The 27,307-nt window shown below is 39.3% G+C and overlaps 1 protein-coding gene across 3 annotated transcripts in view; it reads left to right on the top strand.

Annotated features, from left to right (window-relative positions):
- Positions 1-251: 251 nt before the first annotated feature.
- The window catches only part of tuft1b (tuftelin 1b), a 32,652-nt gene continuing 5,596 nt past the window's right edge, over positions 252-27,307 (top strand). Inside the window, exons 1-8 of one of the 3 annotated variants that reach the window (XM_088329251.1) lie at positions 252-449; positions 553-715; positions 4,554-4,595; positions 20,987-21,091; positions 21,162-21,236; positions 23,366-23,431; positions 23,557-23,649; positions 25,551-25,658. In XM_088329251.1, coding sequence (XP_088185377.1) covers positions 605-715; positions 4,554-4,595; positions 20,987-21,091; positions 21,162-21,236; positions 23,366-23,431; positions 23,557-23,649; positions 25,551-25,658 — 600 coding nt within the window. In that variant the 5' untranslated portion in view covers positions 252-449; positions 553-604. Of the gene's footprint in view, positions 450-552; positions 716-4,550; positions 4,596-20,986; positions 21,092-21,161; positions 21,237-23,365; positions 23,432-23,556; positions 23,650-25,550; positions 25,659-27,307 lie in introns of all 3 variants that reach the window. The other 2 variants (XM_088329250.1, XM_088329252.1) reach the window with 2 other exon arrangements.

Below are 27,307 nucleotides of genomic sequence, written 5' to 3'. Positions count from 1 at the left end.
GATACAGCACTTTCATGATCTGATCGCTGTTGTTTTCTGTTGTAAAGCCTCATCGCACTCTTTAGAGATAGCCAGATCATTGACTGGCAGTGGCGTACGTGTAGCTACTAAATATTACACACTGTCCCTTTAATTACGCTCACTTTATAATCCGGTGCACCTTTCAGTGTAGGAAATACCTTGGTTGTAATCCTTAATTAGCGTAACAGTGATTACTCGAGACATCAAGCCGCTCTAAGATCTCGTCGCCATTTCGACTTTCCGAGTGAACTCTCCGCTCGGTGGAGAAACGTTTTTCATGCGGCAGATCCGTAAACAGGCCTGCTGTGAACATCAAGCGGCAAGCGACCAAAAAGCAGAGCAAAAAGGGGGAGAAAAAGCAACATTTTGACAACGTTTCATCATCCGACTTAAAGACATTTCATCGTAAAAGAGCCTTCGTCATCCAGGCGAGTAGAAACACTTTCTTGAGCGGTCCATTTTTTTCCTGAATATAGAGACGTCAACAAGTTCCGTTCCTGTGAGATAAATAAAGCCTTATTTTCTTTGCAGGATACAGAATTAAGTCAGCTAACAAATGTGCAAATGTCCCACTTGAGAAGCTATGGGGTCGTTTTGGAAAAAGTTAACGCGAGGGTCCGAGGGTTTGATGCCGTGGTGGGCCAAAATGCAACACAAATCTCTTCCCCTTGGAGTGGACGTCAACCTCTCTCAGGTAACTTGCAAATGTGTGAAAGCTTAGATCAGGGGTGTCCCAATCTTTTGAAGCTGAGTGCTACTTTATGGCACTAATTTGTGCTAAAAGAATGCTGTCTGTTCTCCAATGAAACTTGGTGGGTGGTCGGTTGGCTAGATCCCTTAACCACCATTTCCTGTGGCGTCCACCCCTCTCCAGGCCAAAGAATGAATCCAACCGGTCTCGAACACACTTATACACAATTGCACTCTGTCATCTTTTGTCATTTAGGTCCACATTGGATCATTTAGAAGTAATAGAGCTAAGAGAACAGGGTGCCAATGTTTCTGCAACATTTTCGTTAAGGTTTTTTTTCATTGTTAATATCCAATAAAATGTTGAAATAATTTGGTTTCATGTCAGTACTATAGGTCACATGTTGTTGATTTTTAGAAAACATTTTCCGTTTTTTAGCTCCAAGTTGGGCAGCACGACGGCGCAGTGGTTAGTGCGTGTGAGGCACAGTTCTGGGGTTATGAGATCAAACCTCCTGTGTGGGGTTTGCATGTTCTCCCCGTGCTAACGTGGGTTTCCTCCGGGCACTCCGGTTTCCTCCCACATTCCCAAAAATGTGCATGTCAGGTTGATTGGCTGGTCCAAATTGTCTCTGGGTGTGAATGAGCAAGTGAGTTGTCTGTCCCTGTGTGCCCTGCGACTGGCTGGCAACCAATTCAGGGTGTCCCCTGCCCACTGCCCGAGGATGGCTGGGATGGGCTCCAGCAACCCCGCGACCCTACTGAGGATAAGCGGTGCAGGTAATGGATGGATAGCTCCAAGTTTTAATCCTGAAATGGCAATATGAAGTTCTTGGCAAGGCCGATACTTTACCTCGGCACTGTGTTGGCCTGGAGGGAGATGGGCGCCACCAGGCTGTACTTGCCCAAGACACACCACAGGAATTGGTGCCCCTATGACCCTTGTGTGGTTAAGGGATTCAACAAATATATACATGCTAATTTTAAAACTACTTTGGGAAGAATCACCGATTATGTCAGGGACTTTTCATTCAAGTTAGAAATCAAATTTCCTTGAAAATCGCAATAGATAATGTGGGTTTTTTTCTGAACCGGTGTTCTTAGCGGGTTACATTGAGCCCGCGGGCACCATGTTGGTGAACCCTTCACGAAGTGGTACACAAGCTCCCTCTATTGGTAGGCGACAGAATCACTCTTTTGAATGTGGCCTAATTTTTATAGTTTTATTTCGCTTTTTCCAATATCTGGGCTTTATTCTTAGTTTACATTTCAAGTGTTTTGTTGCTTTGAAGAGTGCGCTATCGATTTTGGTTAGAAAACATTGACAAGGAAGCATGTTTTTATCGGTCTTGCATGACATAACAACCTTATCCCATTTAAGTGACTCTCGCCTTGAATAAGTACAACTCGTAAACGCTCAAGATAAAAAGAGGAGGAAAGGGGTTAATTGGAGTCATAAACAGTCTGGTCGGCATGGCAACACGTGGCGCGAAGTTAGTGCCCTGGAGAAAAAAGAAAAAAAAAGAGAGAAAAAAGAACACCTGCAAGGTTCGACTTGCACCTGGGAACACTTGACAGTCACACGCTCACTACTCGAGTGATGTGACGCTTACGAACGAAACGGCTTTATGAGCCGACTCTTTAAAGTGAAAGACGAGAGCCTTCGAAAAGCGCTCTCTTTCACTTTTTCCTCCTTCTCTGGTCTCTATATCTTGCTTTCTCTTTCTCGACATCCCTCGTTCTATTTCTCTATCTGCATTTCTCTGTGTCTATCCCACTTTGTTTCTCGCTTTATTCACCCTTTTTTCTCTCTCGCTCTCCTTTTCTCACTTTTTCTTTCTCTCTCTCACTCTTTCTGGCTCTTTCCATCTCTCTTTCTCTTTTCTTTCTCTCTCTCCCTCTTTCTCTTTCTCATCCTGTTTATTTTACCCTCTCTTTCTCTGTTCCACTTTCCTCTATCTTTCTAGTCTTCTCTATCTCTGTGTCTCTCTCTAGAGCTCAATCTGTCTCTCTGTCTCTTGCTCCCACAGTCCCTCTTTCTCTGGCTCTTTCTCTCTCTCCTCTTTCTCTATCTTTTCTCCCTCATTCTATCTCTCTCTTTCTATTTCTCTCTTGCGCCATCACAATCTCTGTATTTATGGTATCTCTTTATTTTTTATTTTTCTGTAAATGTCCTACTCTTGCTTCCTTAGTCTTTTTCTCTCATTCTCTCTCTTACTTTTTCTCCTTTTTAGCTGTTTTATTTGTCTTTTCTTTCTTTCTCTTCTCTCCTATACTTCTATTTCCCTCTTTCTCTCTCAGTCTCTCCCTTTCTTTTTGTCTTTCTGTTTCTCTCTCACTTTCTCAGTTTTTTTCTCTTTCTTCACTATTTTTTGCTATTATTTTGTTTTTCTCTTTCTCTCTTTCTCCCTTTCTCTTTATCATTCACTCTTTCTTTTCTTTTTATCTCTCTTTCAATCATCTTTCTTTTTTGGTTGTCCGTCTCTTTTTCTCTTGCTGCATCTCTCTTTCTTTCCCTGTCTTTTCTCTCTGTCTTCTTCTATCTTTAATTCTCTCTCTACATCTCTCTCTTTTCTATCTTTTTATTTATCTTTTTCTCTATCTCCACTTTCATCTCTTCTCTGTATTTTCTCTCTTCCTACCTATCTCTCTTGCTCTGTCCTTTCTCTTTTTCTCCCCCTTTCCTTTTCTGTACCTTTCTCTCTCTTTTATTTGGGACAATTTTACAGGCTTGAAGTGTTGTCGCTGTCATGCATTTGTTGTTTTTATTATTGCTGTTCACTATGTTTTGTGCATTGTTACCCAATGCAAAATTGACTGCACCCTGGAAGGGGGATTACCACTTTTTCCTCAGGCTGAGGTTTGGAGTTTTTCCTTGCCCACATGTTGGTTTAAGATCGGGGGATGGTGTCATTGTAATCCTGTGCAGTCCTTTGAGACATTTCATGATTGAGGACTATACAAAGAAATCTGACTTGATAATGTTCCATTTATCATTGGCAGCTCGGTGGCCTTGGGGATATGGCGCCCGCCCCGAGACTGGGAGGTTGTGGTCGGCCAAGTCATACCTAAGACTTAAAACATTGATACCCGTTGCCTCCCTGCTTGGCATTCAGCATTAGGGGGTTTGGTCACCTAATGACTCCCAACACCTCAGTTGGGTTGAGCGAGGGGGCTGGGAATCCCCTCCTCTGAATCTCTCCCAAAAAAGTCAGAAATGACTCTGGCCACCTCCCACTAGGGGGATATGGCTGTGGTATATATATTATATATATATATATATATATATATATATATATATATATATATATATATATATATATATATATATATATATATATATATATATATATATATATATATATAAAATATAATAATAGCAACCAGTTCAGGGTGTCCCCTGCCCACTGCCCGGAGATGGCTGGGATGGGCTCCAGTCCCCCCGCGACCCTAATGAGGATAAGCGGTACGGCTGATGAGATGAGATGAGATACTGTATATCATTACAAACAAAACGAGACTCCTCGTGATTAAGGGCGTCACAAATAAACGTGACTTGGCTCGAATCTGAAGAATCGGTTGGGAGCTGCAAGAACCGGCTTTGCTCAGCGAGCCGAGCCAAAACAGCTGGTTCTCTAAAAATAGCTGGGATTGCTACCACTCCACTAATCACTTTAAACATCTGTGTTTCTTTTCTATTTTTTTTTTAACGGGGAGTGTCAACTCGCTTTTTCAGAGCATTAATTCCAGGAGTGTAATCGACTTTCAGTTATTTTATTTTTCTTTGCATTATTTTTCCTGTGTTTCTTAACCCTTCGCACCCACGCTGCGTGGACAAGAAGACAAGTGGGAGAATCTACGACGACCACCGGCCGAGGAGCCCAGTGAGTAGCCAACTAACGCGTTACCACGTCTGCCGTTAACGCCATGAGCTTGTTCCTTTCTCGCAACTTTGTCAATTTATAATTCAACAGCTTTTATATATCTGTTAACTTTAATGTTTGGGTGAACACATTCGAATAACAACGATTCGCGGTCTGATTCCGCCTGTTAGCAAACACATTTTTCAATTTGATTTTTAGAAATAACTTTAATTAAAATATTTAGAATTGAAATAAAACTTGATACTTTATCAACGTTCGTTTTAACTGGTCTGATTTAATGACTCACCGTTTCATCCTAATTACGAGCCAAATCAAGAGAATTCCACTTCTCAAAGTTCCATCCATCTAGCCATTATCTGCACTACTTATCCTCAGTAGGGCCGCGGGGGGGGCTGGAGCCCATCCCAGCTATCTATAGGCAGTGGGCAGGGGACACCCTGGACCGGTTGCCAGCCAATCGCAGGGCACACAGGGACAGACAACTCGCTCGCTCATTCACACCTAGGGACAATTTAAACCGGCCAATCCACCTGAAAAACATATCTTAGGAATGTGGGAGGAAACCGGATGCCTGGAGGAAACTCACGTAAGCAAGGGGAGAACATGCAAACTCCACACAGGAGGTTCGATCTCATGACCTCAGAACCTTGCCGCACACACGCTAACCACTGCACTAACGCGAAACAACTTCAAGTAATAATAATCTAAATATAAGGACCGTGTGTATTTTTTAGCAACATCTTAGTGGTTAAAAAAAACTTCATTCTTTAAAAAATCCTAAAAACATTAGTTTTACAGTAATAATATGCAAAAATATTTGTTATACGTATAGCCATGTTTTTGCTACGGGTACCTGGAAAAAAAAACCTGGAGAAAGGCTTGATCTAAATCGAGAAGATACGTTGGGGGGTTTGGTCACTTTGATTTTCCGTAGTTTGTATTCCTCCTTGTGCTTTTTAACATTTGTTTCTGGATGCACTACACAACACAACAATACACATAGTCCCTTTAACGCTGCATCCAAAACCATTCACTTCAGCAGTTTTGTTTTCAATAAAATCAAATCCCTATGGTACACAGTGTTGCGAATAACGCTGTTATAAACAGGGTTGGGTAGGGTTACTTTTACTGGATTACTATCAATTACTTTTGGATTACTCTAATACAAAATATGCTAATAAAAGACAAAATAAACTAAATATGAATAAAATGACTAAATTGTGTGCAGGTTTGGGGAGTAACGGAATACATGGAACGGCAAAAATGATGTTGGCAAGATGTTTGGATTTATTTTCATTTTGTTTCTGTCGCATTTTATGTTAGTTTTGCCGGAGATCAAAGAGATCAAAGCCAGGAGAGAAAGCTTACCGCGTGTTGTGAGTCATCATTGTATTCATATTTAGTATCTTTTACTAATCCAAAAGTAATTGAAAGTAATCAAGTTAAAGTAATCTCGTGTGTGCGTTTATCAAAATATAACCCTGGTTATAAATGATAACGCTGTGACGTTACGGCGTTATTTTTTCCATATTTTTTTCCGAGGTTACCATGTTGTTACCGTATCCGTTGGTCTAAAGCTGTGCGCAGAACGCCAAGATCGGCGTACCCCCGCAAACCTGAAGCCGTTTTCCCCGGTGCGATTTACCGCTCTCCTCCAAATTGTTGACGTTTATCGGATCAGTATACCCTAAAATTTGGACCTGATCCCAAGGAAAACCCGTTTTGTGCATACACAAGCCGCACCTGACTAAAAGTCACATTTGCACACATTGAAAAATGAGCTATTTACAAATAAAGACGGGACACAGAAAGAGTTTTAATAACCCCTTAATGTTCTGCCAGTGGGCCGCTGGACATTTGATAAACAAATACGTGTATGAGCAATGTCACCAGTCACTGAAATACATCATGCCACATATTTGGATGGCTTTAACTCCTGGGATTCACGATATGATGACCGTTTCAAAATATATTCTCAGAGAAATATTATCGGTCTGAAACAAGATAGCGGAAGGTATCAAGCCGAGGTAACTCACCATAACGTCCCCTGGCCGTCTTCAACTTCTTTAAATGTCAATGAAAATGGCTTTGTTACATCAAGGACGATCCATAGAATCCAACCGTGTAAAATGTGTATTCGAAAACACACGATAATGCCGACAGATGCGCCTCAAACATGTCAGCTTCGTTGGACTTTGCTTCTTGTAATTGGTCCGTTTTATCCCATTATTTTTGTTTACAAAAAAACAGACTTAAAAATGATTCCCAATGTGGTAGTTAGAACCCCCATTTCGATTGACTCCCTTTCCATGATGATGGTCTTTTCGTGCTAGTTTTATTCATGCACAAAGCGCGAACTTCCATTAAACTTTAGTTAGGAATTTAACTATTAAAAATGTACCGTTTACCAAATTGTTCGAATTAGTTATCTGTCTCCTTTAACCAAACATAACCTTCATTCACCTAACAATGCATGCTCGTTTCTTTTTGTGAAAAGACGGTCAAGAGACCGGCATTTCCACACATGGGCAGATTTAATTTCTTAAATAATAAACTAAGTGAATTCCATCGAATTAGCCGAATTATTGTCGCTCGAGATTTTGTCAAGCCTTTTCTCTCGATTGTCCCTCTCGTTCGATCTTTTCCGATCTTCTCTCTTTCTCGAGCTTCCGAAGTTCTCCCGGCCCACGCCTTTCTCCCAAGCTGGCGTGTCGGCTCCTCCCATGGGTGGGCCAGAGAAAAGCCCCCACTATCTCGGAGAAGAGCGTCAGGATGTCTGTCCTTGTGCGTCTGGCCTCCTCCGTCAGAGTCCTGTTATCAACAGAACTAAACAAAACATTCGCATTCGGAACGGCGAGGCCTGAAGCTCACTCAGTGAAAATCTTCATTGCACTCGATAAATGTAACTTGTATTTAATCGTATAAAGTATAAAATCCTTCACTTGCGTCTTCCTCGACACATATATTCCACATGTCTCAGTCTTGGCTTTACTGCTCGGGCTCCCCTGGCGGCCATTATTAAAAAAAAATCATCAATTAGGCGCATCATTGCATAAACCGCAGGGTTAAAGGCTTAGGAAAAAAGTCACGTCTTATAGTCCAACATTTATGGTAGTTGGATAGCGATTACTATTTCGTATTTACTAACGCTAAAGAAAAGGCAAATGAGGGCTTCGTCCCCAAAAATGTGAGCCCTTTTTTTTGACAGCACCCAATTCGTGGCTTCGTGACGTCTTGGAAGTCAACGGCGGGTTCCCTCCGAGACGCCTTTGTTTCTCTTGTGGTTGGTCAATGGGCATTTTTTTGAGGATTCTGCGTTGTTGACCATTGAAACAGGTTGAAGTTGTTTTGTATTTTCTTTTTTTTAGTTTTTGAAATATTTAACTTTATTTCCTGTGTTTTTCATTATTAATGTGTTAATATAAAATGTAAAGTTTCGTCTTTTTTTTCTTTATTATTTTCCTTTTGTTATTATAATATATTTTTTTTAAACCATTTTTGTCTGTTTTTTTCCTTTGTTACCCTCTTTTTACGTCATTCCGTCCATAATGTGACTTAATTAGTGGTAATGTAGGGATAAAAGTAACAAGAACAACCTGAAGAGTCGTTTGGGAAAATGGAGAAGTGGTTAGGAATCAAGCCAAAACCCCAGACCCAGAAGATTCAAAAGAAGCTAACAAAATGTATGACGCTCCAAAACATTAAAAGCATCGTGGAAAGAGGAGTTCACGTGGCTTGTAGCAGATGACGCAACGCAAACATTGCATGAATAAGATGAGTTAATACAGGTAATGGAAAACAGCGATGTCATATACATGCAATGAATTTTATAAGTAGATTTATAATAAACTTAATTTTAAAGTGGTGTTCTGTTATACAGTGGAACCTCTGTTCTCGATCATAATCCGTTGTTCGATTTGTTCGATCACCGCAATCATTTTTCCCATTAAAAATAATATAAATCGTTTTAATCCGTTCCAACACCCTGAATGTTTAACGTAAACATAAAGCTAACCCAGGCTAACAGTACGTCCACGTTGTCGTTATCTTCCGTACGAAAGATTACGCTAACATGAACATGTAAAAATAAAAAAATCAGGTCGTTTACAAGTCATCTAGCACACTGGTCTCCACAGCAAGTGGTGAGCGGTTCATTGGAAAGGGGGCTACGTTCCAACACCCTGAAAGTTGGGCTCCGTTCCAACACCCTGAATATTTACCTCCAATGTTCAACGTAAACAAAGCTAATCCAGGCTAATCGTACGTTCGCGTTATCGTAATCGTCCGTATGAAAGATTACGCTAACATGAACGTGTAAAAATTCAAAAAAAAGGATAAAGAAAAGAATTATGAATAGGATTTCTTACCTTTGTGGTGGTCAGCAGAAGGCGCAGGTGGACGGTGGTGCTATTATTTCTTTCTTAAATTCAATAGTTGTATGCACTACTTTTTTTTTTCACCTGTAGCAACTTTGCTGCTTGCACTGACTTTTTTCGGAGGCATAATTAGGGGCTAAAACACTTCGTACACCTATATTAAAAGCGAAAGCAAAACGAAGCACGTCCGCACGCGATAACAGTTGGTCACGAAAAGAGCGATCTCCACCCGTACGCCGCTCAGTATCGCATCCTAGCGTACGCACTCACGCATTACCGGCGTTCGAACTCCGATTTTTTTGACCGAACAGCGAAGCAAGAATTCCTCGAAATTTTTGGTCGGACTCCGATTTGTTCGAACTGAGAGGTGTTCAAAAACCGAGGTTACACTGTATATTCTGATTATCAACCCTTAATACAGTGGAACCTCGGTTCTCGACCATAATCCTTTCCAGAACCCTGTTCGAGGACCGATTTGTTCAATCACCGAAATCATTTTTCCCATCAAAAATAATGTAAATCGTTTTAATCCATTCCAACACCCTAAATGTTTACCATGAATGTTTAACGTAAACATGAAGCTAACCCAGGCTAATCGTACGTTCGCGTTATCGTAATCTTCCGTACGAAAGATTACGCTAACATGAACGTGTAAAAATAAAAAAATCAGGTCGTTTACAAGTCATTTAGCACCACAAGTGGCTAGCGCTTCATTGGAAAGGGGGCTCCGTTCTAACACCCTGAATTTTGGGCCCAGTTCCAACAGCATGAATGTTTGCATGAATGTTCAACGTAATCATAAAGCTAACCCAGGCTAATCGTACGTTCGCGTTATCGTAATCTTCCGTACAAAAGATTACGCTAAAACAAACGTGTAAAAAAAAAAAAAAAAAAGATAAAGAAAAGAATTAGGAATAGGATTTCTTACCTTTGTGGTGGTCAGCAGAAGGCGCATGCTGTATTCCCTAGCAAGATCGGAAACTCGCACACCTCTTTCATATTTATCTATAATGTCTTTCTTAAAAGCAATAGTTGTACGAACAACTTTTCCTTTTTCACCTGTCCTGCTTGCACCGACCTTCTTCGGAGGCATGGTTAATTTTCAGACACCGGTTACACACAAATGAATGCTGTATTATGCCCCCCCCAGGCATCGTTTTTATTATTTTGTTACACCAAATGTTTCTGTAGTGTGGGACTCGAGCGTCACAACATTTTTCTTCAAAAATCATTACGAGGAAGCGCTGAGGCTTGACGGATGGGAACAGCAATTAAATCAAAGATGGCAATCGTTCAATATTAAGATGAGTCACGTCTTAACGATTGCGTTTGTTTTGGGGCATGTTTGTGCTACCTCAGCTTTTGTACGCTCAAAAGGAATTCACGGTGCTGTGATTTCATTATTGTTCACTTAATACTCGTAAATATGTACTGTTCTAGTTGTTTAATTCAAAGGAACTGCATTGCACAAGAAATTGTTTTTCCTCATAACTTATTCAATGCCAGGGGTTTCTCAAATGGGAAAAGTCTGTGCTAGCAAATATTTTCCATTTTGACTCATTTTTTTAAGGCCTACAGAAAATTTCGTTGTGTAGCCATATAGGCATAGAAGATATTAAAAGAAAGCTTTTACCCTCATCGTTTCAGAAAACAATTAAGTTTTTAGCTTTTACCATTGTTTAGTGAACAGCAGTTGGATGTTGCTAAGTTTCTTAAATACTTCTTTCCAAGAAAACTAAGAAAACTGCCTTATGTGAAAGGATGTATTTTAAGCAGAGCTTTCACTTTGGTGCTTTTCTCCATTGCTCTCCATAAACTCAAGGGCTCTTTTTTTGCAAAATAACATTTATGTGCAAGACCACTGAACTCTTGCTTGAACAGTGCAAGAAGTTTTCAGCGCCCGGTGTTTCAGGTGATATGATCACACAATTTCGGTCACCATGGTGGTCGCGTTCCCCGAGACGTGCACTCAACGTTATCCCGCTCTGCCCCGACAATAAGTCTCTTCGTCATCTTTTTTAAAAAGGAAAAAAAGCTTGGTTGAAGCGTTACCAGTCTACCTACCCCTTATCTTAGCTACTCTCACCAAACTGCTTCCGTGCCATTAATCCCCATTTGGGGCCTCCACACTCTTAATCACCAAACACAGGAAGCAACACTAGGTAGTGGGGCTTTCTTCATGTATGGACAAAGATCTGATCAAAGCCACTCCTTCAATCTAGTGGTGATTTATCACATTGAAATCATTTCCAAGACCTGATACTTTCGGATGAGCAGCGCCAAAGCCTTTGTGATTGTTTTTTTTTTTTTTTTTTTTAAATAAATACAATGAAAAAAAACCAACTCATTTTGGCTAATGCTATTATTTTTTTGCCACCATAAGCCGTGCCACATAAAGGTTTTTTGCGGACGGCGCACAGCAATTAACAATTTGAAAGTGCACGATCACGACAGTCGAGCCCGGACGAATACAGTCATGTCACTGAGAGATTTGCCGCTAGGATAAAAAATTGGAGTTAGGCTTACTCTGCCTTTACGGCCTTATTTTTCTTGGGAGTGTGCACATGTGCTTTGACTTGTTGCATTTAAAACATAGTCATAAACACTTTCTGTTATGTCAACAAAGACTGCTCTTCTATTGGCACCTTAAGAGCACGACCTTATAAGGCTCACCTTAAGTAGTCCCCTGAAATGGTAGTGCAAATATGTAATGTCAGTAGAGGTGCAACAACTAATTGGTTATGAGCAACTAATTGACCGTCAAATTAATAGCCAACTACTTTTTTAACAATTGACTCACTTACATTGTCAAATTCACCAGAAATTCCACTTCTGAACAGTGAATGTTTGCAGCTTGTTTTTCATCGTCTTTTACAATAGTGTGAAGACTTGAAAATGCTTGAATTATAATTTTGTGCTTGAATTTTGGGGTGAAGTGCTTGCAAACGCTTGAAATTGTTGCCATGTTTCTCAACAATTCTGCTTAAAAATTTCACCGACATTGCTCTCTCGCATTATCGTTGTATTTTTTCTTCACTCGTGATTACCTGCAGCTGGCGTTAGTTTGTATGACTTCCTCATCGCCCCCTACAGGCCGCACCCAAGAGGACAGGTGCATGCTACACTTTAACGGAGCACTCTGAAATGTGTATTAATAATAATAATAATAATAATAATAATTTACTTGTATTGTCATTCTTTGTAACAATGTACACAGAACGAAATGTCATTAGTGCAAGGATCTATTATGGCCCATGCAATAAAATGAAGGTACTGTTTCACTGTGATAAATTGTAATGGGAAGAACTTCCTGCAAGTAAAAATGTAAGCTACATATTACTAATTTTTAACCAAGACCTATAAAGGGAGAATTTGTCCAGAAAGATTTAGTCACGATTTACTGAAGAGCTAAAAATTTATATATTTTGATAAACACACACACAAGATTAAATATTGCATATGTAAATTGCCGGTATGTTTGTGTTTTTACAAAATATCTGATTTGAAAACTGGCTTTGAAAGTACTTAAAAAGTGCTTGAACTTGGCCATAAAAAAAGTGTAAGAACCCTGTTTATAAAAAAGTATAAAAAGTCATTAACATTGTGTTGAATCAAAATACAAGATTTTGCTCATGCCTGAAGCTAACTTCATAAGTCAGTTGATAAATTTAACATTTAAAAGAAAAAATCCTTAAATGAATTTGCCCGTACTAGTATGTAGATTTTTTTAGTTTCCAATTTCTTGACTGTTTTTGAGATTGATTATTGAAAATGGGACAATGTAGAATGCAGACAATCAGAGAAAAATAGTTTTAGGACGCGAATGTTTTTCTTGTTTTACAGAATACAATAAAAACACTTACATGCCAGTACAGCAGGTTGGCAGAAAGTTTGCGTGTTGACATTGCACCTCATTAATCTACCTTGCATAATACATTCCTCACAGGGCTGCCATTTTTCCCGCCGTCACCTGGCCACGCAGCAAATTATTCATCTTAGCAATACGAAGAAAAGCAACGAGCAGTTTAACTGTATTTAACCGTGAATGTAGTGACCGGAGCGGTTCTCCAGGGGGCGTCGTAATAGCCGGGGTAACTGGGGACAATCCGCAGACAAAACTGGGTTGGTCGGATGGCTGGTGAGCCTCACCCTGCCATTTAAGGCAAGTTTGCTTCCCACGCTCTGACTCGCACATGAACACACACTGTCTCTCACACATTCACTCACGCCGGCCGTCTGGATCCAGATCTGCACATTGGTTTTTGCCTTGGAGCAGGTAGATATCAACAGTAGATACATTTGTATTTTTTTCCTTACATTGAGTAAAGTCAGGAAATGTGAGTGCTTAAGGATGCTGTAGAGAATGAATCAAAATATTAAAATGTACTATTGCAGTGCCACAATTCTTTTGGTAGACAGACAGATGAGAAAAAATGTTTTCTTTAAAAACTTAATATGGCTTGTTTGTGGCTTCTTATTCAGGCAAAGTATAGGAAAAAAAACCAATCAACAAGATTTGTTTCTCGAATTGGGATTGCCAGCCAATTTTTTCAATTTTTGACTTATTTTTGAAGGCTTATGAACCCTCATCTTTCATTATAAAAAAGTATGTTTTTAAACCTGTCGTGGGTTCAAATCCAGCTCCAGACTTCCTGTGCGGAGTTTGTATGTTCTCCCCGTGCTTGCGTGGGTTTCTTCCGGGCACTCCGGTTTCCTCCCACGTTCCAAAAACATGCATTTCAGGTGAATTGGCTGGTCCAAATTGTCCCTAGGTATGACTGAGCGAATGAGTTGTCTGTCCCCGTGTGCCCTGCGATTGGCTGGCAACCAGTTCAGGGTGTCCCCTGCCCACTGCCTGGAGATGGCTGGGATGGGCTCCAGCCCCCCCGCGACCCTAATGAGGATAAGCGGTACGGCTGATGAGATGAGATGTTTTTAATTGAAAAATTGCAATGTTTTTTTTAAGTATTTGTGTCCCAAAAAGAATCTGAAAACCCCCGCTTTTTGTAAACGAATGAGTTCCAAGCAGAACTTTCACTTCACAAGACCCAAGAGCAGCAAATATGCTTTCTTTAATCTTGAGCTACTGCCTTAAAAACGTAACTTGTTTGTTTGTGGCTTTTTATTTAGGCACAGCTCAGGAAAGAAAACGATCAATCATTAAATAACAAAAGGAAACGATAAAATATTTGCACAAAAACAGCAGTACAATACAATAGTTTCTTACATATTAAACATGTGCTCAAAGGGAGAAGGCTGGAACTGTTGATGTGCCTACCCCTATTCCATTTTGTGCTTGCAGGGAAATCATATTAAAAATAAAACCAAGTATTATTAGAAAACTTATAATAGTATTGCTAGTGACTCGAAAAATGTAATACCCAAAGAAACTCTTAATATATTTTTCTTCTTTAGTATCTAAAATATAATAAATTATTTTTAAATTTAGGTAAATCACCCTGCAAAGTAATCCTTATTTTTAACTAAATATACCTGTAATTAGATTATTTTTTTCTGTGACAAACGGAACACAACTGCATTTCTTGGTATACTCGTTAGATAACACTGTTGCAGGTAATCTATTACTCCCTAAGTCTTCAAGTTTGGGATGTTATACTCTTCCAAAACGGAAAAAAACAATTCTGCACATGTCGTGTTACACTGTGTTGCTTGGTGAGGGCTAAAAGACAAACAAAACTAAAACAAATCCTTAGTTTGTGCCAAAAAAAGGCAGGAATACTCTCCTTGGCGCAAACGACATTGTCATAAATTTTGATGTACAGGGCCGTAAACTTCAACGCCACATTCAAAGCTAGCGTGTAAAAAGTAACTATTTCCTGACAACTTTTTAGCTTTTGACTCATCGCAAAATTACGTGTGAGTCCGTGAAACCCAATTTGTTCCCGCGCGCCACTTTCACTGGCGGGGCGGTCGTCGAACAATTAGCTGAAGACTTCGCTTGAGGTTTTGCCGAGGGTTGTATTTATCTATACTGCTATTATACCAAGGGTTTCCAACCCTTTTCAAGCTGAGAGCTATTTAAAAATAATAATAATAATAATAATTAGCGCAAAGGGCACCCAGTTAGATATGCATGAATAAAATAATTATTGGAAGTAGTGTTAAATAGACTAAGTCAACCAATAATAAATTAGTCACTTTAAAATCACAATGACCCAGCACTAGTGAGCTATTTTCACAACAGGTCCATGGGCACCACGTTGGAGAGCCCTGACTTATAGCATACTATACTATACTATTTTATACTAGTCTGCTTAAATTTCCTTGTCGTATAAGCAGAATTTGTCAAAGTTGACAGTAAAAGGATTTTGGACAAGGTAAAAAAAATCTCTCATCTCATCTCATTAGCCATACCGCTTATCCTCATTAGGGTCGCGGGGGGTAAAAAAAATATTTTTCTTCATTTTAAATAGATGTTTAAAAACAACTTTAACTGTAAGACGAGTATTTGTTAATTCAATATTTAGTAATTACATAATCATATTTGTAAAATACATGACTCACTTCTTTAAAAAAGTTTTTTTTAAAGGGACAGTGTGTATTATTTGGTGTATAAAACCCCCCTCTTTATTCATTAAACAAAATTGTTATTGATTTAAATAATAATCAAAAACGCAATACCTATCATGTAAATGTTCTTTATTTTACGCACCTGAGTTGGGCTATTTGTGTATTTATTTTACATATTTTGATCTTGCTGCCCTGAGTACCCAAACCCCCAAAAACCTCAAGAAAGGCTTTCGCCAGGGTTTAATAAGTCCTGGCTAAGACCTTTACTGTTATGGAAAACACTGCAAAACACCGTATTGTTCGTCAACAACAAAAACACGTTCTAAACACGTAGATGTGCGCTCCTCCCAGGGCGTGGAAGCCATCCAGCTTCCTGCTGACGATTTGTACAAACGGTCACCGTGACTACTAACCCGACGCTCCCCTTTAGCATTTAGCGCTCCTTTACCGTCAACATCATTCAACGAGTCTCCCGCCAGGAAAGGAACGCAGCGTTCCGCGGGAGAAACAGCCATGACCTCATTTATGTTTAAACAATTAGGCTCTCTCATCAATCAAGATTTTTGTCATCCTTAAAGCGGCCGACATTTCGCTGCAGGAATTTTTTGGTCCGGTGTCATTTCAAGTCCAGATACTGTTCTACTTTAACACAGGCATGAGTGTATGACGAAGTACAACGACTAATGAAGGCTAAACAAAAACATGTACAAGACATTTTGAAGTTTATTCTGTTTTTAATAATCAGGGTTCGTATGGGTGCTTGAAATATATGAAAATGATTGAATTTTAATGCTGCATTTTCAAAGATTGAGAAGAATGCTTGAATTTTAGGTGAAGTGCTTGTAAATGCTTGAAGTTGCTGACATCTTTCTCAACAAGTCTGCCTAAAAATGATACAGACTCTGCTTTCTGATAGCTTTGCCATTGCAATTCTCCTTACCGGCACCTGGCATTAGTTTGTTGGACAATGTCATCGCCTCCCTGTTGGTTGTGCGCAAGGGGCCACAAGGATGCTACAACTTAACTGCACTGTGAAATGTGTGTTAGTGCGAAGATTATGTACCAATTATAGAAGGGGTTAATAAGTAACAAAAGTAGCTCTCGGTTTGAAAAAGGTCGGAGACCCCTGAATTATAGACATTTATTTTAGGCCATGCAAAAAATTAAGATATGGTTTCCAAGTGGGAAATTTGCCTGGCAAGAACTTCCTGCAACTGAAAATGTAAGCTGCATATTATTTTCGCTTTTATTTAACACCGATACGGGGAGAGATTTGTCTCAAAAACAAATATAATCACAATTTACTCCAGATCTAGAAATGTGCCCTGATACATGAACACACAAGATAAAAAATCGCATATGTGAATCACAGATATATTTGAAAGATACACCGGATTTCTTCTTTTAATTGAGAAATTAAAAAATTGGCTTGGAAAGTCTTTAAAGAGTGCTTGGATCGGGCCATGAAAAAAAGTGTACGAACCCATACTTCAGAAAAACCGACTTATAGTCTCGAAAGCACGGTACATAAGTTTCGTTATTTTCACGCAATTTGAGCTGAAGTATGTTACCCAACAACAAAAAGTAACTCGTTCGTAAGCCGTCTTGTCCTCCCATTCCGTCAACGTTTTTCACAGCTAATTACACTTAGTCTAGCGCTTGACTTTTCAACGCTCGCAATTCTTTGTAACGATCTTGCGCGGCACGCGGGGAATGTGTCATTTAGAGTGTCAACGGTTATTTATCACGTGGCAGTGCGGTGCGAAATCTTCTGCTTTTACACTCAATTCTCCTCGTGACGTAATTTGGGTGATTTATGACCCTCTAAAGATTTTATTAACCGCGTAGCGGGCGGTTGACACCTGGTTGCAATACCTGGAAAATAGTTGAGAAAACGCTGACATGGAATCGCTGTCCTGCCTTTATTTTGGTGTATGAAGTGTTGTGACCACAAATATGGCGACGTTACACTGCAAACTCTTAAGCAGAACATTATTTTATTGGGTTTATTTTGGCCTGGCTACGAGATTTATGAAGTGAACGCCCAGAGAATTATAGCAATTATTGTGGGTTAGGTTCGCAGTTCACACACGTCAATAAAGGGACAAGTATTTATTCTCCATATATGAATAATCACGGAAAAAAATCCAGAGTTTTTTAAATGGATATCATTTAAGATATGTATGCAGAAAAAAACATAATAGAATCACTGAAAAAAACAGATGGACAAATTAAACTCCATAATAATGCTCAAAAGCCCACCATTCGACAAACATGAATTTGCGGTTTTACTTTTCTGTATTCTTGAAAAATACACTTTTGTTCAATAGTTTAATATTTTTCACACATTCTGTTATGTTTAATTGAAAATGCACTTATCAGCATATATTTTTCATTGAGGGAAAGCAGTAGCAGTATTGACACACAACGCTGCCCGTCAATGCCAAGGTCTGGCTCATCTCTGAAGAGCGGGATGACGCCTCACACTAAAAAGCAATGGAGACTAGATGAAGAAGGTGCTGTGCCTGAGTCAGATCAGAAGGTTTCTCTTGCTCCTGGTAATCATAGAAACCAGTACTATCTGTTTCATATGGGGGAGCAAACCCCTACTCAAAAAAACTGCCTGTTTAAGGAAGGGCGCTGCCAGGCTGTACTTGCCCAAGACACACCACAGGAAACGATGCCCTTATGACCCAAGCGGTAAAGGGAACTGTGAATGTTCTCTGACTGGAGCACTTTTATGCATATCTCCCATGTGGCTTTTTGCAAACTTCAAATGGGCCTTTCTATGGTATTCATTCAGAAAGGGCTTTCTTCTTGCCACTCTTTCATAAAGGGCAGATTTATGCAGAGCTCGGCTAATAATTGTATTATGTGCAGAAATTCCCACTTCAGCTATGTATGCCTGCAGGTCATCGAAGGTGATCATGGGTTTCTTTGTTGTGTCTCTGATTAGTTTTCTCCTTGTTTTGGCTGAAAGTGTTTAGGTACAGCTAGGTAGTCCTTAGGTTTGCAATGGTTTTATGCTCTCTCCATTTTGATATTAACTGAGACTCAATGACACACAGGTGCACGGATTGTCCCACTTCAGCTGTGTATGCCTGCAGATCTTTCAAGGTGATCATGGGTTTTCATTAGTCTTCTCCTTGTTTTGGCCGTAAGTGTATATGGACGGCCCAGTATTGCTTTGGTTTGCAGTGGTTTTATGCTTTCTCCATTTTGATATTAACTGAGACTTAATGACACTCAGGTTCACTCCGTTTCTTATTGTTAGTCATTTAGGTCGACCATGGATCATTCAGTAGTCTTTAGGAAAATTCTGGAGCCATTTGGCTGAGCTAATCAAACAGGGTTTAGCTTCAAAGTTTGATGCCCGATATATGACAATATGACAATGTTCTTGGGCGGGAATACTTTGGCTAGGCACTGCAAGTCTTTGAACAAATTGAACGTAGCAATTGTCAGCCTCAAGCTTCAAGTGTGTTACCAACATGGTTGGCTCAAAGAACGACATCTAATTTAAGCCGTTGATAAGACGCTAAGCTCAGAGCCAGACGGCCTTCTTACATAACAAAATCACACAATGTTTCAATGGCGAGTTTACTTTGCGCATTGAAGAGAAAAGCCGGCGATCATTCTCTTTTTTGGCAAGGTGGGTGTTCCCGAAAAGGATTAAGCGCCGTCAGTGCGCCACGTCAAGTTTGCAAATACCGTACATCGCTGAAAATGATAATGAGTGTGTAGTGAGTAGAAAGCTACCTTTTATGTCTTATATGGCTTTGTGGGGTTTTTTTTTCCTCTTTTGAATTTTTGCCTCAGTGTGCTTTGGTTATAGACAAAAACAGAGGCGTTCCTCAGGTGCACCTTAGTTTTGCTCGTGAATGTGTTTTCTGTAGTTTTTCTGTATTTGCTACGGTGGGTGGGTTGGTTTTTGGATCCCTCATCCACTAGGGTCATAGGGGCACCATTTCCTGTGGGTGTGTCTTGAGCAAGTACAGCCTGGTGGCGCCCATCTCTCTTCAGACCAACTGTGACAATATTAACAATTTACGATGACATTGTCATCCGCTACCAGTGACCGAGATGATGAGATTAGAGTCAAATGGATAAAGTCTTGAAAAAATCTGGGAATTTTTTTTACACAATTTGAAATGTTAAAAAAAAAATTACTAGGAAAGCGTATATGTTGACAGGCATGACAAAATATTTTTGGGTGTACTTTATCAACTTTACTTTTTCTTATTATATTATTAGTTTTACATTTTTGGTTATTCATAATGAGCTGTCCTCATCAACAGAGTCACCCGAATATAGATATTTTGGATACATGTTTGCAAAAGCTAAATCCACACACTGATTTTTCTTCTGTATGTTGGCCTGAAGAGGGATAGGTGCCACCAGACTGTACTTGCCTAAGACACACCACAGGAAATGGTGCCCATAAACCACTAGTGGTTAAGGGAAACCACAATCACCTACTCACCCATCAAAAAAAAAACAAAAAAAAAACGGTAAATTTCGGACTACACACCGCTATTGTTTTTTTGCTAGATTTTAAGCAATGCGGCTTTAAATATGGGGGGGTTCATTCTTTTTAAGGCAATCAAAATGATCTCCATAAACCTGCCGCTGTTGAGACCCGGCCCATTGGATGATTTAATCCATACAATTCTGAGTATATCAGAAAAGCAAGCAAGTCTCTAGGTATTTTCTATCAAGAGTTATGATTTTTTTTTAACAAATGCAAAATAATTCACTTCCTGGCCGCTAGGGGGGAAATGTTGAGGTTGTTTAGTATGTTGAGTAGGTTCAGGTCTAAAACTGCATTCACTCAACAGTTAAAATACACCAGCTAACTGATTCCATGCCAAACATGAAAATCGTTTTTCCCCATTGGTTGTGAATAAATGTTGTGTGTTTCAAAAAGATCCGTTGTCATCTGTGATTATAATTTGTTACTAAAGTAGGCTGAATGATAATGATGAGACACAAATTTGGAATTTTCCTTTTTTTCCCACCTCAGAACAGCCGAAAGGAGTTTGACATCCCTGCCAAACTATTCTTATTTTTTTATTAGTACTCAAAAAAAGGACGTTTCAAGGAATTTGTTTGCACATTTAATACAAAAACAAAACAAAAAGACGTACCCAGGGCATATCCATTGACTGTTTGAAAGTGCGACGTGAAATACTTTCATTTGAAAATGTCACGCGCAATGTCCAAAATGAGTCTTTGTGCTCTTCTTATTGCCATGGTAAACAGTGTTGTTGTTGTTGTTGTTGTGAAGGCACGGGTGGCCTGGTGGCTTTTCATCCTCCAGTGACTCGTGACTTTGCAAACGTGCCCTTATTACGGGTTGCCGAGCAGCTGCTGTCTGGTCGCCATGAATCCTCAAAGGCGTTACACTCGGGGCAATCATGTGTCCCTCTTTAAGCCACACCTCTTCGCATTTTTGTCCACTTATCTCCCACATCTGCCACGCAGGACAGCAACATTGCATCCGCGCCACTGAGGAATCCGGACGAGCAGGACGCAACGACACATTTCTTCACACCCGAGGAGGATAAGGAAAACATAGAAGTCATCAAAGTGTGTGAGATGTTTTTTTTTTTTTGTTTGTTTAAGCGTGGTGTCAACTCAAAGCCGACATTTGTCACAGGTTTACCTGGAAGGCGTGCCACAAACGGCAAAGAGCATCAGGATGCTAACGGACGAGGTGTCGCAGATACAGGAGGTGAGGACGGAATCTTCAAATTTTCACTCATCGAGTGCTATTTAGGGCTACAACAATGAATTGATCAAAATCGATTAAAATAGATTATCAAAAGGAATGCATTTTTTCATCGATTCGTTGTGTTTCGCCATTTATGGGTCACAAGCATGTTGGTTCAACGCAAACAATAGGCGTCGTATGAGTTCTTGAAATCGTTGAAACTGTTTGAATTTAAATGTTGTGTTTTAAAGGATGGAAAAGTACCTGAATTTTGGCTGAAGTACTTTTTAATGCTTGAAATTGTTGCCATGTTTCTCAACAAGCCTGCTTAGAAATGACACAGACACTGCACTCTGGTGGCTTTGATTTGCCATTGTATTGATTCTTCCCTTGTGATTAACTGCAGCTGGAATTAGTTTGTATGACATTGTCCTAGAGGACAGGTGCATGCTACTCCTATAATGGGCACAATCAAAAGTGTATTAGTGCAAGGATTACGTATCAATCATGGACATTTATTATTGGCCATGCAAAAATGATGGTAGCATTTACCAGTGATAAATTGTAATGGAAACAGAAAATGTAAGCTACATATTACCGTGATTTTACCCAACACCAATATTCGTCTCGAAAACAAAAGGATTTACAATTTACTCAAGATCTAAAAAGACGTCTTGATCAAAAATCACACGCAAGATTTCAAATCTCATATGAGACTCGAAGATATATTCATGGCTCTGAAAAATACATGATTCACACCGGAATTTTTCTTTTAATGGTACTGGAGAGATTCAAAAATTGTCTTTGAAAGTCTTTAAAAAGTTCTTGAATTTGGCCAGGAAAATGGTGTATGAACCCTGAAATAAGAATGCATTGAGACTGTTTTTCTAAAAAGGTTATTTTGTTTTTACATATTTCCAGGTACATAGCATGTATGCATTTTTGTTCGTCAAGTTATTTGACAAACTCTTGGATTTTTAATCGTTTTATGTTATAGAATATTATGTCTAAAACGTCAACATTTGAAACAAGAGGAGGAAACTAGAAATTAGTTGTTTTTTTTTAAATCTGATACATCGATTAGTTGAAAAAAAGAAAAAAAAACTACCGATTAATCTATAATTTGAAAAAAGTGTTACTGGCAGCCCTATTATTATTAGAATATGTTAGGATAGGATAGGAAAGAATAGAAAATAATATAATTGTCCTTATTGACATATCAACATAATGAAACATTGTATGCATTGATATTAGACATGGTCCTCCAGGGTACACATGTAATAAACACTTTAAAGAGAAGAATAAGATTATTATAAGGACTGTCAGAATAATTATACAAAAATATTTACAATATAGTTCTTGGAGACTGGCGCAAGTTATAATAATAGTGCAGCATAACAAGAGAGCAATGAAAAGTAGGGCAATAACCTTAGCAGCGGCAAAAGTCACAAGTTTTCTTTTTTTTCCACAGTTTTGCACACTTGTTTAGGGCGATGATGGCCCTAGGGAAGAAACTTTTGACAGCTATAGACATAAATTATTTTAATTTTACCGGGGCGGCAACTGTAGGTCTAGTTGTGTGCACAAGTCAAAAGGATAGTTTCCTGTTCCATTTATTGCTCGTATTAAGTTTTATTCTCGTTTTACTATAGTTTTTTTTCAAGTTAAATAAACAATAATAGTACTTCAAGGGACAGTTTGTATTATTTAGCACCTCCTAGTTGTACTATCTTTTTCATCTGGGGCGGAAATTACCCCTTACCAAATGCTATTTATACAAACTACACAATACAGCAACATTTAGTATTCAAATAATACACAGTGTCCCTTTAAAATGAGCAAAACAATCAGATTTGGCAGATGGCAAAAATAGGCAAGTAATATTTAAAATGAGTCCAAGTAACTCCAACTTGACCTCAATTGAACTATAATGGAGAGTAATTAAAAAATGAATAATAGAAAAAGTATCTCTATTTATGTTAATTTAAAATATTTTTGTCTGTTTTTTAATCATTTATTTTGAAATGTAATGTAATAAAACAAGGAATGATTATATTAGAAACCAGCAAAATGGTCTGCCAGTAGAACAAGAACAGCTAAATTAAGAAAAAAATGATTTGACCTATTTCACTACATTTTACGATTCTTAGGTGAGGTACTGCCTGAAGACCTTAAGAGAGCAGATGGCAGCCAGACAAAACGGTAATATTAAGAAGGTAAGCGGAAGAAACGTTTTGTGAATGTTTTTTTTTTGTTGTTGAATAAAATAAATTGTCCACTACTGGTAGTTTTTGTTAAATGCAACTGTTTTAAGACATGTACTGTATTTACCCTCCTTCAGTATCCCACCAATGGCTACACGGTCAACAACATGTCTAACAATGTGACACCTGTCACCAACGGAAACAACAATTACAACTATACTGAGCATGAGGTAAGATTAGGGTTCGTACTGGTGCTTGAAATCCTTGAAAAAGCTTGAATGTCAATGTTGTGTTTTCAAGGATGATGAAAGTGCTTGAAATTTGGTTGAATTGCTTGCAAATGCTTACCGCAAATTCCGGACTGTGATCCGCGACTTTTGTCACAAGCTTTCAACCCTGCGGCTTATGCAATGATGTGGCTGATTAATGCATTTTTCTGTCGACCTGGTGGAATATATGCGGAAGACGCAAGTATCATGTAACTTCATGCTTTATGCATGAATAAAACTAGCATCAACAGACCCTCATCATTGAAAATGTGTCAATCGAAAGGGGAGGGCTAAGTACCCAATTGGGAATAATTTTCGTCTATCTGTCAACGGAAATAATGTGGCGTATCGAACGGATTACAAGAAGTAACGTCCGACGAAGTGTTTTGAGCGGATTTTCTGTATATCTGTCGACATCATCGTATGTTTTGGAGTAAATATTTTATACGGTTGGATTCTATGGGCTGTCCTTGATGTAACTAAACCATTTTGCGGACATTCAAAAGAAGTTAGACGGCCAGTGCACGTAACGGTGAGTTAAGGCGGCTTTATAGTTTCCGGTATCTTGTTTCAGACTGATCATGATGTTTCTCTGATTGGTATATTTTGAAACAGTCTTCATATCTTGAATCCCAGGAGTTTAAGCCATCCAATGATAAGTGGCATGATGTATTTCAGTGACTGGTGACATCGCTCGGACACGTATCTGTTTTTTAAAAGTCTGCCAGCCTACCGTCGGAACGTTGAGGGGTTGGGGTACCGTATACTGATAAGACTCTGTGTACCGTCTTTCATTGTAAATATCTCGTGTTTCAAAGTGGGCACATGCGGCTTATAGTCAGGTGCGGCTTATGTATGTACGAAATGGTTTTTCCTTTAATGATGTACTGGGTCCGGCTCATAATCAGGTGCCCTCTATAGTTCGTAATTTAGGGTGAAATTGTTGCCATGCTTCTCTGCCTAAAATTTACTCTCTGCTCTCCGGTGGCTCGGCTTTGCCATTGCATTTTCTACTTCCCTCGTGGTTAAAGGTAGCTGGCATTAGTTTGTATGGCATTGTCCTTTGAAGCATCATCGCCCTTACGGGTTGCCCCCAAGAGGAAAGGTGAATGCTACACCCAAACAGGGCACTAGGAAATGTGTATCGGTGCAAGGATTACATATCAGTCATGGACATTTAATTTGGATCATACAAAAAATAAGGTAGTGTTTTTTTAGTGGTAAATGAGTAAAAATAGTGTGATAATGAGATAAAATCGAATGCCTTTTCATATGTCATCTTTATCACTGGTGGTCTAGTGGTTAGGTGTCCGCGCTCTCACTGCTGCAACCAGTTGCATACAAAGCTTTGCAATTATGGTCGGCGATGTTATTCGATGGCCCAATCATTGCACAAATACGATAGTATAGCCTAAAACCTCGTGTAGTAACGCACTTGTATAAATACTGTATTCATTTAAAATCGTACCCACCGTATTTTGCAGTGTATATAAGTTGCCCTGGGTTATAAGGGGCACATTCACATTTCTGGCCAATTTTGGGTTTTTAGATGCGCCTTATAGTCCGGGAAGGACGGTATATCTTTCTGCTTCTTTACCGTTGGAGAAAATCACTGCCGCACATCCAAACGATGAAAGAATCCCTTATGCGGAGCTTTCCGGCTCACCCACACACACAAAAAAAAAATCAAATTTCCAGTTCATTATCGAAGACACACTGCAAAGTCTCAGCCGAGATCATATCGAAAAGCTGTCACACAAGCGCCGGAAGCTAGTGGGGAATTCTGTGCCGTCTCTCCACCATGGCAGAAGATCTACTTTCAAATATTTTTTAACAGTCACGTTTTTTTCGTGCTTCATCAGGGCGGCGACGATAATCATGTGGAGTACCTTAGGGAAGAGACCAGGCGGCTCTATGCGCAGATGAAGGACATGGAGAGTCGGCACCGGCAGGAAAAAGAGCGCCTGAAAGTAAGTGTGTCAGTTTGAGAACTTTCCTTTGAAATGCTTCCATTAAATCTCATTGTAAAGGTGAAGTCAGGCTAAGTAAACCAAAACTAAATAAAAAAGATAATCAGGACATGGCTGGTTTAGATTAAGACAGTTTATGTTAGATTTGGCTAGTATAAACAGGGTTTGTAGGGGTGCTTGAAATCCTTGATAATGCTTGAATTTTGTTATGGTATCTTCAAGGTTTGGAAAGGGCTTGAATTTTGGATGGAGTGCTTGTAAGTGCTTGAAACTGTTGCCATGTTTCTCAACAAGTCTGCCTCAAAATGACGCCGACACTGCTCTCTGGTGGCTTTGCATTTGTTGGTCCTCCATGATTAATGGCAGCTGGCATTATTTTGGGTGGTATTAACCAATGAAGCGTCATTGCCCCCTGCAGGCCTGCCCAAGAGGACAGTTGCATGCTACACCTAAACAGGGTACAGACGCTCCCCTACTCTCGACCATTCGACTTAAGAAAAACAGAAGATACGAACATTTTATTCTGGATGTCAAAAAATATCCAGACATTGCTATAAGTTACATTTTGTATTGTATGCTCCTTTTTCCGAGTACAGGACAGTACTCTAGTGCTTCTTTCCGCCGCTACCGGCGTGTGACGCTGTGAGAGGTCACCCAGCATTCACCCCGAAGAAGAAATCCGTTTCCACTCTCTATTTTGTGTGTAAACATTATATACTGTATCCCCAGGTCGCTAAGAACTTTGACATTTTTATCGTTTAATATCTCGTGCATCCATTCAATATGGTTGGTGTAAAGTGTAAAGAAGAGGCGAGCCGTTTCTTTTGAAATGAAAGTTGAATAAGAAAGCTTGATGCGGTTGAGAAAATGGTTGGGTCGCTTTTTTTTTTTTTGCCCACTTTCTACCACGGAGGAGGAAGTAGCCTGACTCGACGCCTTGCATGGCTGGTATTGGTGTGTGTGTGTGTGTGAATGGGTGAAGCACATTGTAAAGCCCTTTGGGAAGTCTTCATTGACTTGAAAAGCGCTATATAAATGCAGACCATTTACCATTTACTCTTGAAGCCCATCCTTCCAAAAGTAAGTTAAACTTAACTATATTTATCTTTATAGTCAAGTCATGTTTATTTGTGACTCCCTTAATCACAAGGAGTCTCAAAGGGCTTCACAGACCACAGAACGTCAACGTCTAATGTTTAGCTTTGTTTTTCTGTACTATGCTTAATCATTCAGCCTGCTTTGTAACTTCAAAGAGCATATTATTAATTAAACATTTATTTTTCAGTTTCAAAACAATACAGGTTACTTATACAAGCCTTAAACATAAAAAATATAGCACTGAAGCAACTTATGAACAAATTCCACTTACGAACGATCGTCCAGAACCTATTTCGTTCGTAAGTAGGGAAGCTTTTGTACTATGAAATAATGAAATGTGTATTGTGCAAAGATTAAGCATAAATTATGGACATTTATTATTGGCCATGCAAAAAAGTTAAGATAGCGTTTCCCAGTGGTAAATTGTTATAGGAATGCAATGCTCACCCCCACGGGTTTTTGTTCATGTTGATAAAATGCTAAAAGAAAAGGTATTTTTCAATTTCAGTCCAAAACGCCAACTAAAACCCTAAGAAAGATGAAAAAAAGAA

The sequence above is a fragment of the Urocampus carinirostris genome, chromosome 2, assembly GCF_059441175.1.
Source record: "Urocampus carinirostris isolate Australia breed hairy pipefish chromosome 2, RoL_Ucar_1.0, whole genome shotgun sequence".
In the NCBI taxonomy this organism is placed as follows: Eukaryota; Metazoa; Chordata; class Actinopteri; order Syngnathiformes; family Syngnathidae; genus Urocampus; species Urocampus carinirostris.
This window is presented reverse-complemented; position numbering and strand designations above follow the sequence as displayed.